This window comes from Notamacropus eugenii, chromosome 4, assembly GCF_028372415.1.
Source record: "Notamacropus eugenii isolate mMacEug1 chromosome 4, mMacEug1.pri_v2, whole genome shotgun sequence".
Classification (NCBI taxonomy): domain Eukaryota; kingdom Metazoa; phylum Chordata; class Mammalia; order Diprotodontia; family Macropodidae; genus Notamacropus; species Notamacropus eugenii.
The window spans coordinates 459509112-459529411 of record NC_092875.1 but is presented as its reverse complement, the minus strand read 5'-3'; the positions used below and the strand labels follow the sequence as shown (position 1 = coordinate 459529411).

The 20300-nt window shown below is 36.8% G+C and overlaps 1 protein-coding gene across 5 annotated transcripts in view; it reads left to right on the top strand.

Annotated features, from left to right (window-relative positions):
- Nucleotides 1–20300, top strand: part of VCAN (versican) — a 134177-nt gene that overhangs the window by 85069 nt on the left and 28808 nt on the right. For all 5 annotated transcript variants that reach the window (XM_072606215.1, XM_072606212.1, XM_072606217.1 and 2 more), the window contains 4 exons: nt 1687–1800; nt 4133–4246; nt 14570–14728; nt 16242–16324. In XM_072606215.1, coding sequence (XP_072462316.1) covers nt 1687–1800; nt 4133–4246; nt 14570–14728; nt 16242–16324 — 470 coding nt within the window. The remainder of the gene's footprint in view (nt 1–1686; nt 1801–4132; nt 4247–14569; nt 14729–16241; nt 16325–20300) is intronic.

Here is a 20300-nt window from a genome sequence, read left to right as displayed (position 1 = left end):
GAATTAGAGACTAAGTCTATATGGCACCAAAACAACTTACCACCTTGATCTATGGAGTTTTTTTGTTTTTAGTAGATTTAATTGGTTCTTAGACTGAATTAGCTAGCTGAGCTCATGCAAAATAGACTTTGTAGGCTAATATTTCATATGACAAACTTTTGTCCTCAACCTAAGCCTCATCTGCTTCGTGAACTTTGAAGAAAGGCACTCATCCCTGCTGAACCCTAGAATGCACATTCCATTACCCAGCCTCAAACTGTGAGCATGGTCCTTATGGCCCTGGTTTCCCCCTTGCAATCTGCAGAACTGCCGTTAATGCAACAGGCGAGGTCTAAACAGGATTTAAAATAGTTCTAGGGAATGTAAGACAAAGAATCTCAGTAAAATGAGAGTAATTTAGGAAAAGTTCTAGAATGCCTCTCGATAACCTAGTAACTTCTAGGTAAGACATTGTCTCTAGTAGTTTTCCCCTAGGTTTCTGAATGTAATTAACACTCAGAAAGTTTGAGTTTAGTTTTGACCAATTTTCCTTTGTAGATATGGCTTAATGTCTATGGTGGTATTTTTTTCATCCCTAATGTATTTCTTTCTATACAGCTTTACAAATATTCTAACCCTTTCTTCCAGGTGTAATTACTCCAGCATTTTCAAATTGAGAAATACTTAGATTTTATTTCTATTTCACACATATTGGCTTATTATTTAAATATTTTCAACAACTATTGCATCTCCTATCTAGACGTGAAAATTTTGAACTTAAAGAGTTGTGGTGAAGTACATACAAGTGCACACTAAAAATAATTAATCCAAGTTATTAAAATAAACTCTTTGCCCAATTTTAACCGAACAAAATGTATGTTTAAAGTGAAAAACTGATGGTCTTTGTAAAAGATGTCTCTTCATAAGTACAGGTTTGGTTCTACATTTTATTTATATGCTAAAAGTTGAATTTTGGGCAACATATGTCAATCATATTTTGTTTTGTTTCTCTTTTAAGTGAGGAAAGTACTGTATTTGTTATTTGGAAAGTTGAGGTTTCATTTTTAGGTGAGGTTTTTGTATTTTGGTTTAATCACCTGCGTTAGAGTTTAATCCATATGTTACTTTTCTTCAAGTATAGTTGAAAGGAATACATTTGGAACGTGTTTTGGGAAAACATATTAATGTAGCAGAAGAGACTTCAGTGCACACTTTGGAAGAAATACAGTTTCTGGGCATTAAGTGGTAAAAGGCAATCATGATTTAAATGATGGTAACAAGCCAATCTGCTAAAAAAGAATGCATGTTCTGTGTACCCAGCCATTCCACATGAACTAACCCTGTTTAAAAGAATACATTTCCATTCACTGTGCACATGTTTAATCATTTTTGACTAAAATCAATTGCCATATCATGCCGACTAAATCTGCCATAGACTACTTCAGTTGCCAGAGATAGTGCAAAATTTAATTTTAAAATAATAGTGAAAAAATATTCAGAAAGTTTATTATAATTTGTAAAAATACAAAATTTCAAAAAAAAAAAAAAAACCACTCCAGAAAGTAACATTACTTGTGCAGTATCTCCTAATTGCTATCACAAAATTTGTATTATTTTAGGAATATTGTGATATTTGAATGCTAAAAAAAAATGTAAATATCTCAAGGATAAGACTAATTATTTTCTTCCTCCCCCTGAACCTCACAGGGCGTGATCTCTGCAAAACTAATCCATGCCTTAATGGAGGCACCTGTTATACCAGAGATACGACTTATGTGTGCACCTGTGTACCAGGATATAGTGGAGACCAGTGTGAATTTGGTAAGATGCCTTGTCTGAAAGTATTTTCCTAAAACCAGACAGTAGTCAACATTTAGTATTAGGGTTTCTGAGAACCAGAGAGAGCCTAATATATGGAGGCCAAATTTATAGTAGCAAAGCAAAGTACAGAAGTTGAGAAATAATTTATTAACTGGTACAATATCAGTTTTGTGTTTATTTACTTGAATTATAGTACAATTGTTCAAATATTTCACTTTGCTAGTTAAGATCCAACCATGGTGTTGATTAAATAAAATATTTTATGTGTATTTTACACATAAATATTTTTCTGAGTCATTTATATATCAATAAATTATGGGTTATACTTTACCCCCTCAAAATACCATATCCAAATGATGCTCTGGTCAGAATCAGGAGGAAAGCGGAGACTTTTGTTCTTTCCTGAGGTTGTGTTCAGGATTATACAAAGAAAAAACCATTTGGTTTCCTCTGGAACTTTTGCCCTAGGTGTACAAATCCCAGGAGGTATTCCCTCCCCACCACCACCCCACCTTACTTTCTCTCTAAAGAGTTCAGGGACCCATGGAGTTTGGCAATACTACATTTTTCCTCTAGCCCCTCTAAAAATTACCACACAGCACATTATTCAGTTTGTATCACTACAAAGTAGTTTTCATCTTATTGGCTATTTCATTCTTAAATGATCTCACTGATACCTTCTATTACCCAGTGCAGCCTTGAACTTCATTTGGGGACCATTGAGAACAGGATTGTGGCAGGGATTGAAAAGATTCTATTTTGCGGGCAGAGTATTTTTTTTAATCACAGTTGAATTATTTTTATAGAGTTAAACAGAAATTCAATTTATAACCCACAACATTCTAAAGAATTGTTCAGAAGATCTCTTGGTTGCATATTAAAAGGATGCTGAGACTATCTACTACTCTCATGTAGCATATAGCTACAATATGTGATTCTCTTCTTTTATATTTTGAATTGTCTATAAAATATAATGTCTCTTAAGAAAAGGTTATTCTCATTTAATTCATTTTTACAAAAAGATGAATTACATTTTGTAAAAGAAATAAATCAATGCCTGTATAGAGACATAAAGACATATATGAAAAAAAGCATATTGACAGGTTTAGTTTGAAGTTACGTAAAACAAAAGGAATTTAAAATTTCAACAGAATATTTTTAACTTTTGCCTGTCATAGTTATATTCATTACTGAAACTATTACTTTGGGATGATTTTTTAAAAGACATGTATGAAGGCTTTTATAGTTATTTCAGCCTTCCTTAAAAGAGTACATCAATTTCAGCCTGCAATATCCAGATGCAATAATTAGCAAACCAAACAAATTGGGTGTAACTGACTTGAAATGTGTTGGTTCTATCAATCCATCTAGATACAGCCCCCGCTTCATGTCTAGAATACGAAACATATATTCATTAAAAAAAGCCATGATAGTATTCATGAAGTCAATAATGATAGTCTATTAAAAATAAGAATGGATGTTTGTAAGTGGTTTTGTATGTTGAGGAAAAGAGCAATTTGAGATCAAAGAGAAAGACCTAAAGTTTAGTTTTGAAGGGAGCAGTGTAATGATTAGGAAGTCAGTATAGAATTGTGATGAAATCACTGACATCTTACTTTTGCTGTCCATTGAAGGGTAGTAGATAGCTTCCTTGGAGATATATCCATCCATCCATCCATCCATCCATCCATTCATCCATCCATCCATCCATCTATCTGCCCACCCATCTATCCACCCACATCTATCTATCTATCTATCTATCTATCTATCTATCTATCTATCTATCTATCTATCTATCTATCTATCTATCTATCTACCTACCTACCTACCTACCTACCTACCTACCTATCTATCTATCTATCTATCTATCTATCTATCTATCTATCTATCTATCTATCTATCTATCTATCCTCTATCTATCTATCTATCAATCATCTGTCATCTATCTCCATACATATCCCATGGAGGTAAGGACTAAGGATATGTTATACTTTGAATAGATGACATATTTAACTCTGTATCCATAAGTAACTATTTCAGAAAACATACCTAGAGCCTTTATTGCTTGCTAGATAAAGAAAATCCCCACCAGAAAAGGGCCTCCATATATTCATGGGCTCCCTACGAGGTAGGTTCTCTGTGGTGACTGATAGTTAAGCGTCACACTGCAAGTCGATTAGAACTCAGACGACACACCAAGGAATAAATGGATTCTACTCTAGTGTTTCATGATCTCCTTTCTAATTAAATAGAAATGATTTTTTTGCCAACTCCCTGGCTCAGCACTCTTTCTGTAAATGTGTTCTTGAGGGCTTATGTGATTTTCTTGTAGATTTTGATGAGTGCCAGTCCAACCCATGCCGGAATGGAGCCACCTGTGTTGATGGTTTTAATACATTTACGTGTCTCTGCCTTCCAAGCTATGTTGGCGCTCTTTGTGAACAAGGTAAGTCCTACTATTAGTGTTTTAATAATGATCATTTTTGCTATTACATTATAAAGTTTTTTATGTTATATTGGAAGAAAATGAGTATTTTCGACAATATTACCTTTATCTCACACACTCTTTTCAATAATAAAATCATAGATCATCTGAGTACCTCAGTTTCCTCACTTGCTATGTTGCCATATGACCTATGTTAATTAATAATCAATCAATATTTATTAAGTACCTACTATGTGTCAGGTACAGTGCGTTCTTTTCTTCCATCAGCAAGTCTCAGATGCTAGTGCTCCCACAGTCCTACTGGTTTTTTGCTTTTCTCACCTCTCATTTATCAGCTATATTCCCCACCAATGCTCCTATGAACCTATGAGAGAGGATGTAGACATTTTCCTTCCTCCCTTACCTTACTCACTGTAAGTAGCATGTAATCTCTTTTCAAGTATTTTAAAGATTTTCAGAAAAGCAAGCACTACATAAAAACATAGGGAGGTTATGATAATTTTTAAAGTGTGGAGGAAGGAGCGTATTGATTAATTTTGAGTCTCTATGTAAACTACAGAAAGCAAGCCCCTCACGAAACCCCCTACACTCTGTAAACTCCAATAGTTCCCTCCTGCTTCCAGGACCAAATACAAAATGCTCTGTTTGGGGCTCAGTCCTTCATTACCTAATCCTCTCCTACCTTTCTAGTTTTCTTACATCTTATTCCTTGACATCAACCTGCTGGCTGTTCCATGAACGAGACACTCCATTTCTTGACTCCAAACATTTGCTCTAGCTCTCCCCCATGCCCAGAATACTTTCACTCCTCTGTTCCATCTACTGACTCTTCTGGTTTCCTTTAAATTCCAACTAAAATCCCATCATTCACTAGAAGCCTTCCCTAATCTTTCTTAATTGTTGTGCCTTCCCGCTGTTATTTCATATTTATCCTGTATAGAGTTTGCTTTGTATACATTTGTTTGCATGCTTTTCCTCATTAGGTTGAAGGTTTCTTGAGGGCAGGGACAAGTCTTTTGTCTCTTTTGTACCTCTAGTGCTGAGAACAGTGCCTGGCACATAGTACACAATAAATGTTTGCTTGATTCCTAAATTTCCTCTTCCTTTTTGCTGAATACTCTTCTGTCATCCAGCCCACTCCTCTTGGGCTGAATGTTTCCTTTCCTTGCTGGGAAAATAATGCCAGGTATTTTATTTATTTCTTTTGTCTCAGTGGATTTCGTTTAATAGGGTTGCTGTATGGCTAAGCTTTTCTAGCCAAGTCTTCCTTAATCCTTGCTCTGGCTGTGAAGGCCAGTTGTCTATGATGGGCGCTTCCTTTTCTTCCCTTAACCCTCTGCCTGATAAAGGACCATGCCATCCTGGTGCATAAGACTTGGTTTACAGTAAGGTCCTTCATCTCTAACTGGTCATACTCTTTCCTGTAGATCTCTCTCTCTCTCTCTCTCTCTCTCTCTCTCTCTCTTCCTCTCTCTTCCTCTCTCTCTCTCTCCTCACCCCTCTTCTCTCTCTCATTCTCCCCTCAACCCTCTCCTCTCTCTCTCTTCTCTCTCTCTCTCTCTGTCTCTCTTTCTCTGTCTCTGTCTCTCTCCCTCCTCACCCCTCTCCTCACCTCTCTCCCTGCTCTCTCTCTGTTTCTCTGTGTCTGTGTCTGTTGCTGTCCCAGTGCGTCACCTGAAGCAAATCTAGATGCTAATGATTGTCCTGACCTTTGTGGTCATTTGGGGGGCTCCTCGTCTCCGGAGGCCATGTGCTTCAGGAACACACTAGGCCTTCTCATTTCCTTATCCTGTTTGATCTCATTCTGTGAACCTGGTTTCCCCATGTTCTTCCTAGACTGAATTTCCTTTCTTCTTTCCCTGAGACCTTGTGTGGACCTCTCTTTGCTTTCATCTAACTATAGAAGTGTAATGACAGGCATGCCCCTTGGGGCCCATAAACTGTGGACACCTGCTCCTGCCCAGCTGTTTAGCCCCAGCTCTGCTCTAACTGGCTGAGTTATGGATCATTTTCAGCTGCCCAGAACAATGACTTGCTATATTCTAGCTTCGCTATTGAAAACAACACAACACAAAACAAACCCCTAAATTTCACAGGGCTTGTCACATAGTACATGCATAATAAATAGCCATTGATTGATGATGAAGTAAAGACTATATATACTGACTAAAATAATAATAAGTGGCTAGCACTTATATGGCACTTAAAGGTTTGTAAAGGGCAGTACATGTTACCTCATTTGATGCAATAATCCTTTGAGTTGCTACGATTTTCTCCATTTTCCAAATAAAGAAACCAGGGATGAAAAAGCTAAGTAACTCATGTAGAGTCATCCAGCTAACAAATGTCTGGGGCGAGATATGAACTCAAATCTTCCTAACTCAACATGTAGCAACCTCACCCAATATACCACCTGGTTCCTTAATAGCAGCTTATGAAACATCACCTTCCCTACCCTGTCACGAGAGCACCATACTTGGAAATGAAAGAGATAACATGCTGAGGAAATAGAGTGATTGATTTTCAGAACCCCCTAAATACTATTTGGCCTCTTTATCATTCCTTAACTTGTAGACAGGAACTGAGACACCTACAATACATTGAGGTGTATTGAAAGATAACCAGCTAAGAAAATAGTATTAGAGCTACAGTTATATTATTTTAAGTAAAAGCTACCTTAGTATCAGAGTCTGGTTTGGGCACTTGAGACAACTGGGCTTATTGTATTTTTGTTTTGTTTTCACAAGCGAGGAAGGCTAAAAGATGGGTTGTTTTTCAGTTACAATTTCCAAAGCAAAACCAGCCACAATGTTATCATTAGCGTGGCTTGAGGTGCAGCATAAAAACACCCAGAATGCCCTCACAATGATATTTTACACACAGAAAAAAGTCTGTGTTTCCTTTCAGAAAATTCTGAGTTCAGAATGGCTTTAGCACCTGACATACTATTATTTTCATTTTATGGCCAACCTGAGAGTGCATGTTAGGTGGTTAATGGCAACATGTTTTCATTCATCAATCAGAAACAGATTACATTCTCTGCACACTCAGCTTTGGAATTAAATTTCCTCCACGTAAAGTAACAGAGTGCTTTGGGACCTGAGAAAAGCATGGCCTGCCAAATTTCCATTCCAGACAAAATGAAAATGTATTAGAGATTCAGACAAAGCTATCTGGCAAGATTCTTTCTTTCCCAGCATCAGCCTTGACTTCAACACAGTTAAGGGGCAGCCCAACAGCAAAGCATGTACTTCTGGGATGAGTCCATCTTGTTTTGTTTCCTTGCATGGCATGTACTATTCATTCTAGAAAAGTAAACCATAAACATAATCCTGGCCAATACAGGACCTTCGTCTTGAGATAAAGAATTAGGGAAAGATGTCATTCGTTGAGGATTACCAAGGGGTGAGGAATTCAAATCACATCACCATCAGGATTCTAGCTTTTATTTATCCCAAATGATGATGGTGATGATCCAGCAAATCTTATTCAGTTCAGTTCCACAGCTGATTTTAAGTGTCTGCTGTGGAAAGAGTACTGGGCTCAGCTATTGTATGCAATACAAAAAGTGGATGAGACACTGACCCTTGTCCTCATGGAGCATATAGTCTAATAAGGGGAGAAAGCACACAATGCAGATAAGTTAGTTACAAAGTATAAATATTAGAAAGATTTGTGATTTCATCTGTGTAGTGAGGCGTATTGTAACCTAGTTATGGTTTAGTTGAAAAGTTCTAGGAAGGTGTTGGAGGCATTAGGAGGTTACATGACTTGTCCAAGTTGATATAGTTTGGAAGTATCAGAGGCAGAAATTAAACCCAGGTCACCTGACTCCATTAGACTATACATGAGAAGAGCAGCTAGGTGAAGACTCATCTTCCTGAATCTGAATCAAGCCTCAGCTCTGTGATGCTGTACGAGTCACTTAACTCTGTTTGCCTTAGTTTCCTTATCTGTAAAATGAGTTGGAGAAGGAAATGGCAAGGCACTCCAGTATCTTTGCCAAGAAAACCCCAGAAGAGATCACGAAGAGTCAAATGCAACTGAAAAATGACACTGAAAAACAACAACATACGAAAGAAATGTGTTAGCCAAGCATGTAAAATATTTTAAGAGGCCAAAAGGGTGAAAGATTCTTACTTAATGGAGAGAATCAGCAAAGAATTCTCAATGGTGGTGACTTTGGAGTAAGGCTTTGAGCGATGGTTAGATATTCAACAGGTGCAGAAAGAACACCCACTTCTGGGTAGAAAGACCATCATGTGTGAGGTTCGAAGGTACAAGGCATATACTAAAGAGACAAGGAAGTAGTCTACTGAGGAAGAATTCTACTGAGAAAGAATACGTGGAAGGTTTTAAAGGGAAGAGGAATCTATGTATGTTTACGTGGATCGAAGAGTATGAAATATGAGAAATAAGAAATGAAAGGAGCATAGGTAACCTAATTTACATGTATGCATGCAAAACTTCAGGGCATATAAGCAGAGCTTTTAAAGGTTCTCTTAGGTGATCTCTCTCTCATTCTCTCTCTCTCTCTCTCTCTCTTTCTCTCTCTCTCTCTCTCTCTCTCTCTCTCTCTCTCTCTCTCTCTCTCTCTCTCTCTCTCTCTCTCTCTCTCTCTCTGTCTCTCTCTGTCTCACAAGCACATAAAACCACACACTTTGCTAGAGTCCATATAGCTTCCATAATGAAGACATTCATGCTGAATTCTCAGTCTGGACTTCATGGGGTGTCTGTGCCATAGGTTGAAAGTATTGTTAGTGATGCTTGCATTTTCAGAAATTTAATTTTATCAGATCACCCAGGGGTGTTCAGAGCATAAGGCATCCATTTAGATTAGCCAAACTCAACAAAGATTAAATTAAAAATTAGAATACCAACTCTTTCACTTTTCCATTTGTAATGGGAGACATATGTGGGAGGAAATTATATACAGAACTTTCCATATCATTAAATAAATCTGTTGAAGAGACAAAATTATAGATAGATCTGAAGGTTATTTGGTGAATACAGAATTAAATAAAATGGAATTAGATATTCCTAAGGGATATGTCTATCAAACTATAATGGTTTGATGAATTGTTCTTCTCTATGCTATGGATAGTTCTGTCCAAATATCTGGCACTGGCTATAGGAATCAGAGTTGCCAATCCCTTCCATGAGGGGTGGCAAACCTGTGGCGTTGAAGATACATGACACCTTCTAGGTCCTTGAGTATGGCCTTTTGACTGAATCCAAGTTTTACAGAACAAATCCTTTTAATAAGATGATTTGTTCTGTGAAGTTTGGATTCAGTCAAAGGGCTGCACTGGAGGACCTAGAGGGTCACACATGACCTCAAGGCCACAGGTTTGCCCTAAATAGTGTTCAATTTAAAATTCTCTCTCTCTCTCTCTCTCTCTCTCTCTCTCTCTCTCTCTCTCTCTCTCTCTCTCCATTGTCCTCTCTTTTCTTCTCCTCTCCTTCACTCTCTTTGAGATGACTATATCTCTATTTCTTTGGCTGACAGCCATTGTTGCCATCAGTCTCTACTCAGTTCTGGGGAGCTCAGCAATGGAAGGGCACATGGGTGTCATGACAACAGCAAAGAAGGGAGAACCTCATAGACTTCAATAGTTTCTCAGAATACATAGAAAAGAGACAATTTCACCTTCAAATGTATTCTCTTGGAGAATTATCTGGAGTCAAAGTGCAAGATACATTTGACTTCTGAGTAGTGAGTACTTCCTTTACGTTCTAGAGACAATACAATTATCTCCTTTCTTTAATTCTGCTCCTTAGAGATTCTAATGGAAACAAAGTATACATCATGTAAAGATACTGAAGAAGTCAAGTCTACCGTTCCCTGGTACTTAGGGGAAACACTTCTAGAGAGCTGTATCTGCCGTTTTTGTCATGAGCAGGAGCTGATTCTATGAAATCCATACTTCTCCCCAAATATGAGGCCCAATATAATAATAAATCAAGGCATCTTTAAAGCCTTATAGATTGGGTTTAGAGTAAAAAAAACTTGTCCATATTTCCAGCAGGCTATGAGGAATCCACAACCAGAGGAGCTTCCTTTCAGTCAAATCATACAGATTTCAATTCTCCCTTGGTTAATAAAAAGAATGAACGGCATTTTTTGCTTACTTCATGTCAAATTGGAACTCTGAGTTTAGGGTGAAGGTTGCAGTCAGTACTAATTTTTCAAAATGATTACAGTCATGGTACCTACTGCAAGCATTCAAATAAGACTGGGCAACTATGTTAAATCACCGAATATAGACAAATGTAATATTTAGACAGTGTGCCAAAGAAAAACTGGATATAACATCTTGTTTTATTGAATAGGACCTTCATTCTTCTTTTAGTTCTATTGTTAGTTGCATTTAGAGTTATAATTTCCATTGGCATTATTTAGAAGCAATCTAAGATCATGGGGATGGGGGTTGTTAATTGAGTCCTGGAATCTAGAGGTGTCGAACATTCCTGCAATACCCTGGAACCAGATTAAAATATAACTGGAAAATATGTAACAAAATAAAAGTGTAATAGAATAACTAATGTGAATATGTTCTTTTCCAAGTTAATATGCAGTCATTAGGGATGCTTATGTATAGCTCAGTGGCCTTTCATTTGAGTTTAATTTAATACCACTGCTGTAAGACATTAAATTTAAGATGTTTGTTTTTTTGTGAAAGAGTCTCCTGATGATGCAAAATAATATGATCAGTAAAAGAAAAAACAATGGTACATGGTCATGGTACAACGTATAGTGTGTCTCAACTTCCTGAGTTCAAATCTGACCTCAGACACTTACTAGTTGTGTGACCTTAGGCAAGTCACTTAACCCTGTTTGCCTCAGTTCCTCACTGTAAGATGAACTGGAGAAGGAAATGGCAAACCACTTTGCCAATTGCATCATGAGGAGTTCAATACAACTGAAACAACTGAACAATAATAGTTAAAAGAAAATCAAATTAGAAAAAAACACATTTGGGGTTATTTGTGGAAGAGGTAGGAAGGGTGACAACAAGTATTAATCTTCTGTTTTAAAAAACGAGCTCCTATTTTCTACAAAATCATAATCCTAAGGTTAAAGCAGAATGTTAATTTATATGCTACTGGCTTGGATCTGTGCTTTATGTGATTGAATCCAAATTTCTAAAACTTATTCTCCTCCCACCTAACCTTCCCCCCACACATGTAAGACTTTTTTTTTCTTCTGAGAGCTTCCACATATACTTCCCTAGTGGGCAGTTAAAGGATTAGAGCTGCCAAATTCCTGCTACATTCTTACACACTGTCTATTGTTTCCATACTAAATCTGCTTGTCATTTTTTGACTCATTTTCTGTGAGACTTGGTGGTCTCCAAGCAAGAGTTGTAATAAAAGCCAAAATGTCTACCACACAGTCCTCAGAATAGTTAGTCCCTGTAACCAAATAGTAACATGATAGACTAAACTGAAAAAAAAAGGCAGCCTACAAAGATAAGCTACATCTGCTCCATGATTAGCGTATGAATCACTAAAATGAAAAGTGAAATCCATTAAAATGCATGCTTTCACACGGTCATGAAAAGAGCACTGAACTGGGAATCTGGAATCGGAGATTCAAACCCATTTTTGCCACTAAAAAGTTGATATGATGTCTGGCATAAATAACCTTGATGGACTTTGGTTGTCTCGTTTATATAGCAAAAGGGTTGGAAAAGATAACCCTGAAGGTTCTTTCTAATTCTGTGATTAACCTGTTTGATTATTTTTGAAACTTAATTAACATGTTTTTCTTAATTTTTGTTGTTCGTTGTCCATTTTTTGAACGGGATCAATGACATCATGGGGTGATGTCTTGACTCGCATGTGAACTGGATTTTTCACTCAAGAAAGTAGTAAAACTCCACTAGAATTATCAATAAAAGGGAAATTTCTTCCTTTTTTAATTTTACATTAAAGATTAATATTCATCTATGTCTTCTCATCCCAGCATCGAGGGTTCTTGTTCATATTGGCCCATGTTATCATTTTTCATAGTAGTGATCTGATCATCTTCTTGATGCCTATTTTTTTCAAATCAGCCATAAAATATTCTTGCAGAGTTCTCTTATTATCATTATTAATTTTTATTCGTTTATTTATTCAATTAAAAATTTTCAGTTCTCAGTGACTCAACTTAGAAAATGTCATTCTTAGACTGCATTAAATGTCAAGAATTTGGGTAAAATCTAAATATTCAGCTGAATTAGTAGAATCATGTGTTGTCTTAATATCCCCCATGATTTTGCCACTGTGGACAAATTTAAGTTTAGCTTTGACCCAACTAAAGAAATTAAAAGTAGTTTTTATTCTGGGCTATTAAACATGTTGATCTGATTTCATCGAATTAATTTCTTCCCCAAGCTTTCAGAAATGCCTGAAGGGTAGGCATTTAGCTCTATTTGTCATTTCATTCTCTCCATCACTCTCCCCCTTTCCTTGGAGGCTACATTTGCTTATTAAACTTTAATGTATTTTGTATGACAAAGTTTCTAGATTGATTGGCATAAAAACTGGTAATTTCACCTGTGGCAAGACAATGACTCTCTTCTTATTGGTCTCAGTGAATGAAGATTTAGAAGTATCTTGAAAAAATCCATCTTTTTTACATCCTCTAGTTTAGAAAGAAGGACAAAATGCTACATCAATGTTTCAGACTCTTCTTACTCAAGAGAAGAGTTTTTCTCTTTGGAACAATGATCTCATGCAAGGTTACTTTAAAAAGGAGGGTTTAATTAGACCCTTGAGGTATTTGTATGAGTAACTAATACTGGCATAACTATCTGGTTTGTTTGTTTTTTTCTTTGAATGATTTATATTAAGGTCTTTTTCCTAACTCCTACTTGCATAAAAGGCTGGCTAGCAACATCTCCTCATCAGTATTCAAATCTCCCTGTTGTCTTTCTAATGAGATCACCCCAACATCAATTAGCTTTTACAAAAAGATATTTACTGAAAAGATAGAGCAAGAGCCAAAGTACAAAAACATCTTCCAAACTGGGGACCCACTCCCTGTCTTCTGGATCCCTGGGGAGAAAGTATTTACACTTCCCGAATTTGCATTTCCCCCCAAGCTCACTTCCACATTCAGCTTACCTCCTGGACACATCATCCCTTTGCTGAAGAGCATGGTATTTCAGTCAACAGGTTGATTTATTATGGGGTGAGTCAAGCATTCGTCAGAGGTGCACTGGTGTACTAGGCTTAGCCTCAAGCAGACTCTGGTAGGGACTCTGATACTTAGCCCTATGGCAGTTAGCTCTTCTGACCTCTCAAAGCTTAGAAGGTTGCAGCTCCCTCCAACACTTTTTCACTTGAGATCATGGAAGAATGGCAGAGACTGAAACAATGGCAGCACCATGAACTCATAGCATGTGATGGTCAAGGAATCTTCTTGCCTGAAACTTAACAGCCTGATGCCTCTCTCCCCATCTGCAGACTCACAGAAGTTCACCTTTCTCACTTGAATGCAACCAGGGAGAAAAATAATTCTATCAGAAAGGCTTTCTTCACCATGGAGTAAGCAGACAGGAAACAATTATAGTTTACCTGTGCATGCTCTCAAGTTCATGCCTATTATCAGGCATAACGAGCCTCTGCATGGAGGATTACAACAGATAAAGCAATGGTCATTCTTGAAGGACAGGATACCCATTGGCTAGTGTTTCCCCATTGAGCTAGAGTTCTTTTTTTATGGTGGAGGGCTGGAGACTGGCCCTTTGATTTCATTGGTACCTAGAACTCCCTGTAAGGAAATTTCCCCCATCAAGGCTACTTGGCAGATGCTCTCCAACTTGAAGGCCTAGAGGATTACCTGTTTGGGATGCTGAGAAATTAAGGGGTTTACCCAGGATCATTCAGTCATTATGTATCAGAGTTGGAGCTCAAATACAAGTTGTTTCTGACATTACAAACATTGCCTGTTATTCTCTCACATAAATGAATTAGAACTCATAATTTATTTGGGGAAAAGTAGCTCCAATCTGACACTTCTCCAATTTGGAGATTTGCTGTGTGTGTGTGTGTGTCTGTGTTTCGAGATGCGCATGAAGGCATTGAATGCCTCCATCAATCAGAAGTGCTCTCAATTCAGTAGTATCTTTCCCCCAAATCATCTGGATATTCAGCACTGTACATGAGGATGGTAACTGAGCCTTTCCAATCTCTTTGATTCAGTGACACTTTGTAGACACAGCTTGAATCCTCAAGAGATACCTTTGCTGTGAGAGTCACAGTATGTGAATCCAGTTGGAGAATGTCTGAGATGAGATTTATAATCCCCTGCTTTGTTCTGTTTTTCCCCAGACACAGAGACATGTGATTATGGCTGGCACAAATTCCAAGGTCAGTGTTACAAATATTTTGCCCACCGTCGAACATGGGATGCTGCTGAAAGGGAGTGTCGGTTGCAGGGTGCCCATCTGACCAGTATCCTGTCCCATGAAGAACAACTATTTGTCAATCGTATGTACCAGCTAGATCCTTAGAGGGAGCACCTTAATTCAATATAGATTAAAATATAGTACTACATGCTCACTGATGACATTCCTTTTAAATGTCTTTAATTTTTCCATTTACCATGTGTTTATTATTTTATTTATTCTACTAATTAAGACCCAGCTGAAAGGGGAAAAACAAACATCTTGCTTTTATTTTCTATTTCAGGGGTTCTTAATCTTATTTTTTATTAATATTTTTTAACTTTTTAAGAAATTTGGATAGCTATATTTTTATATCACTGGTTTCCTTTGTAATATGTATTTTATATTATTTATTTAAAACCAAAAATCTAATAAGGGGTCACTGGACTTTTCCAGACTGCCAACAGGTCCAGGCTGTGAAAAAAAAAAGGTTAAGAACCTCTATACCATACCATCCTGAATTAATTATTAACACCTTTAAACCAGGGAGAGTGTTCTCTGCATTAATCAAACAAATACTTGGAGCTTGAAGGGCATGAAATTATGTTTTAGACATGTTTCATGACCCTCAAATTTAAAGTTGTGAAAATGAAATGAACATCAGGTCAATTCATTAAAAGAGAAAAAGAATGATTTTTAGGTGGATTGTGGGTGAAAGTTTTGATTGCAACATGATTCCACGTTCTCCTTAACTTCCCAGAGATATCTGACATCACTCAGAAATCTTATGGCAAGATACAGTGGAAAAAGTCCTGGATTTGGAGTCAAGGAACCTGGATTTCAAACCAGGCTCTGCTATTTTTGACATGTGAGACTTTGGACAAATTAATTGGTCTCTCTGGTCATTAATTTCCTCATGTGTAAAATAAAGAAGTTGGAGTTGATGGTCTACAAGGCCCGTTCCAGCTCGTAGCCGGAAATTCTCTAATTATATTTTACAAGCTGTACAGACAGATCTTGCATCATGACACAGAATCTATCTTATTCTTCTTCCAGATGACTAGAAGGTCTTTGTTAAAAGTCTGATAGTTACATTTTGGATGGGCAGAATAATGTCTGTTCTAGGTGTCCATTTACTGATTTGAAGTAAGAATAAATGTGTTACTTCCTCAGGCCAGGTTGGCATGGAATCTGCAATATAGCTTTGGGGCCCTGAATTTTTTTGCTGTTTTGTCTGGCCTGTTTATGGTAACTAAAAATATCACTGGAAAATTTCTATTGTAACTGAGAGAAAATACTTATTTAATGTCAGTCAACTGCTGAAATGATTTCTCTCAACTAACTGCCACTGCCTGACATTTTAGAGTTCCACAATGAGTTTGTAAGTTAGCTGACCACTTTAAAGAATATGGGACTGATGAAGAAAGATAACCAGGACTATTGGATGGTAGCCCATGAGTGCTTTTTATGAGCCCTTAAAATAGTTCCAGTCAGAGAAGAGGAAATGTGATTCATTCCAAAAATAATTTTCTTTTGATAAATTTTCTTCCATATATGGTAAAGTTAGTTAAAAATCTATCCATCTATCTATATCTGTGCTGTTTCCTGTCCCTTAGGTGTGGGCCATGATTATCAGTGGATAGGACTCAACGATAAGATGTTTGAGCATGACTTCCGTTGGACAGATGGCAGCACACTGGTAAGACACTGATAGAAAAGCTAATTCAATAGGCATCTATTAAGCAGCCACTACGGGCTGGGTGCTATACTAACCTGTGGGGACACACAAAGATAAAACCCAGAGACTCCTTGCCCTCAAAGAAGCTTACATTCTACTCATTAAGTCTTGAAGTTCCACAGCTGTGAAATTGGTGCTGAAAGTTTTTCTCTTGTTACATATGAAAAAACCAGACCAGAGAAAAATCAAAATACTTGAGCAAGGTCACACAGACTTATTGAAGTTATTGGAGAACATTAAGAATAGGACCCTAAAACTGACTTACTACAACCTACACACACACACACCCACACACACACACACACACTACCACCACCATCACCATCACCACTACCACTACTGCTATTATCATTCTGGTTTTCTAATCACCTCCCTATTCTGTTCTTTTTAAAAGCAAAATGTATCAAATCAGATTCCCAGTCAAATGGAAAACAAGCCCCAAATTCAGGAATAGTATAGTAGTTCACTGTATACTTTTACAAATATTTGCAAGACTTGCCATAGGTCTGACTTTGAGATGGTTCACCTTTTCTTTTTAAGTATCGAAGTAAAAATGACAAAAAAAAATATGTGTATGAGAAGGGAATGTTTTCTCCTTTTCTCCTGAAACATTTTAAACAGACACCTACTTTCAGGCTTGGCATAACAGGCTTAACATAACAAGGAAGGTTCAGTTTTGTCTAGGCAAGAGATATTTTTTTCTCCCATTCAAAAAATAGCTGATTTATGATAGTATGAATTTCTATCCATCAAAATATATTTGTTGGGCCATTTTACTTTTCAATTAATTTTTCTTATTTGCCCTCTATGTTGTATTTCTTCTTAAACAAGTGAATGTCTTACCCTTAGCATGCCCTGGCCACACTAACTGAATTAACTTTCACAAAATAAATCAGGGGCAAACTTAATGGCTTACTGCCAGTAAATGCTTTTAGAAGTTTATGATTTGATAAGGCAGTCAGAATGGTAAAAAATAAAATTCCTGGTTTTAAAAAAAGAAACAAAGGCCAAATATCAACTTGATTTTGAGGTCATTCTTATGAATTACTTGGACTTCTTAAATTTTTTATTCTAACTTCCTGTGTTTAAATTATTGACCTGATATAATGGTGCCACCTACGTGAATTCCATGAATTTAGGGAAATATGACCATTTCCAGATCTTAAAGTGACGTCTGCCCATGAAAGGAACTTCAACCTATATGTTTAGGAAACCAGTACAGTTACAAACAAATTTTAATTCTTTTTTTTAAACCAATTTTAATTCTTAAAACACTGTGAAATTGGTAATACAGATTTATAAAATGAAAAGATTTTGGTCAAATCAGAGGTTCCAACTGAATTCAAACTGGAAGAGACATTAAAAATAATCACCATATTTTACAGATGTGGAAACTGATCCTCAGAGGCTTTAAAGGACTTGCCCAAGGTTATAAAACTAGTAAAATTTGGAGGCAAGACTAAACCTAGTTTCTTCTGACTCCAAGGCTATTTATCCTTAATGCTAAATGACACGACTTCAGCAGTTCCATTGGTACATACGTATATTTAATTCTCTCTGGTCAGTGATATGTATAGTTAATTTGTATGCTTTGTTAATCATAATCAATCATGATATATTATTATGTTTATTCTGGTTTTGTTATTAATTTGAAAGTCCCTCAAAAGTAGAAACTATTCTTTTTATTGGTTCACAGAAAATAGGACCTTGTCAAATAGTATATACTATGTTAATCTTGTTGACTGACTGTTACTAGAAATTTTTCAAGTGTTGGAAAATTATTATTGAATTGTGTTATCTTTGGATAGGGATGATATTTGTTGAAGAGGGGGATGGATCTAAGCATATGAACTTCAGGTATTCTGGTGCATTGGTTCAAGGAAGGAAGTAAACAAGCCTTTATTAAGCACCTGCTTTGTTTCAGACATTGTGCTTCATGTTTTCAAATATTAATTCATTCCACCTTCACAGCAATTTTGTAATTTGAGACAAGCAGAGATTAAGTGACTTGCCCAGGTTCATACAGCTACTAAGTGTTTGAGACTGTGTTTAAACTCAGGTCTTCCTGGCTACTGGTCCAAAGTTCTATCCACTGTACCACCTAGCTGCCTAGTTTGCAAATAGTTAGATATAAACTCTAAAGAGCAATTGGTAGCCTATGATTATGCCATAAGCAGGACAGGTCTTGGGCTAGGATGGGGAGAAGTGGCTTTCTTAGGTCTCTTGCTATGGCTGATGCGGGAGAGAAATGCTCATCTAAGGAGAGTGGTAGCCTAGCAATCCCTATAGCTGTCCCCATTCATTCTGTGCATAAATTATTGGGCCAAAGTAAAGTCTCCACTCTCCTGAATTCTCTGAGTTTTGTTCTTGTTGGGGGACCCACCCCAGGACAAAGATGGAATTATGAGAGGGTAAAACTGTAGAAATATATTTTGACAAAAACAGAGGAGAATAAAAACTTTTGCTGTCAGGTAGGCAAATTGTTGGGATTCATGAGGAATAGCTGAATGTAGGAAAAAACTATATTTTAAGTGATTGTATCCTTGTGTGTGTATGTGTATTTTGGAGGTTTCTACACAGGAAGGACTATGTTAATGAACTCACAATCTCGAAACTATACCTGTAGTGTTACAGATCACATCTCAGTCCTGGCCTCTCATTTTAGGCAACTCGTTTTCATTATTAATGATAATAATGTATTACATTTATAGATGTTGCTTTAAGGTTTGCACAGTGCCTTACAAATATTATCACATTTGCTCCCACAACAACAATGATCATCATTCCCATTTTACAGGTGAGAAACTGAGGCGGATAGATTAACTGACTTGCCCAAAGTCACGCAGCTAATTAACGTCCAAGGCAGGATTTGAACATAGTCTTCCTTGTTGTAAGTCTAGGGTTCCATCCACTGTGCCACAAAGCTACCTTGAATAGATCTCACCAGTGCAATGGAGACTTTGCTCTTGTTCTTTTAACCATGTCATGGTTGATTTCAGTAGTGGAGCTATTCATTTGTCATGCCTCACTCTTACTGCATGATTGACCCACCTTACATTCCAGTCATACATGTCTCATATCATCTCTGCCCACTCTCATAGGCAATTCATTATTGCTCATTTATTGAAGCCTGCTTCCTCCTCCCACACCCCTTCCCCTAGCCTACTGTAATGTTTACCTGTAATTTTTCTGAGAGGGCTCTCATCCGTGATCTCTCTCTCTCTAATACACATACATGTACACACACATGCACACATACACCACACACATATACACACATAGATATGTATCTGTATACACACATATATATGGATATATGGATATGTGTATATTATGTATATGTGTGTATATATATATACACATATATATGAATAAACTCTATAAATTGTGCATCCAACTTCATTTTATAACCTGGGAAAAGATAGTCTTCATCTACTTGGTTTTTCCTGCATGTGTAATTAGGTTCAACCCTTTAGAGTGCTTATAGATCTTATTTCAGAAGCTGTGAAATGTTCCAGGACTTTAATCAGTACCATGTGATTTGCCAACAGAAGCATCAGCAGAACTTCATCATTTATAAGGAATAGAGGGAGAATCTCTCTCTGTACATACACATATAGACATATACACTTACAATTCACTCAAGTATATATTCAACAATATATTCATATGCATGTCCATACATAAAACATATAGTATCTACGTGTGTACAGATATATGTATGTATATGTGTATATCTATCTATCTATCTATCTATCTATCTATCTATCTATCTATCTATCTGTCTGTCTATCTATCTATCTATATACATGCACATGCTCTTTCTACTCAAGAAGACTGGCTGAAAGCATAATTCTCAGTTTCATGCATTGTTGGAAATTCTTTTCATGTCAGATAAGAAGATGAGATAAGGGGCAGGGGAGACAGGATAAATGGA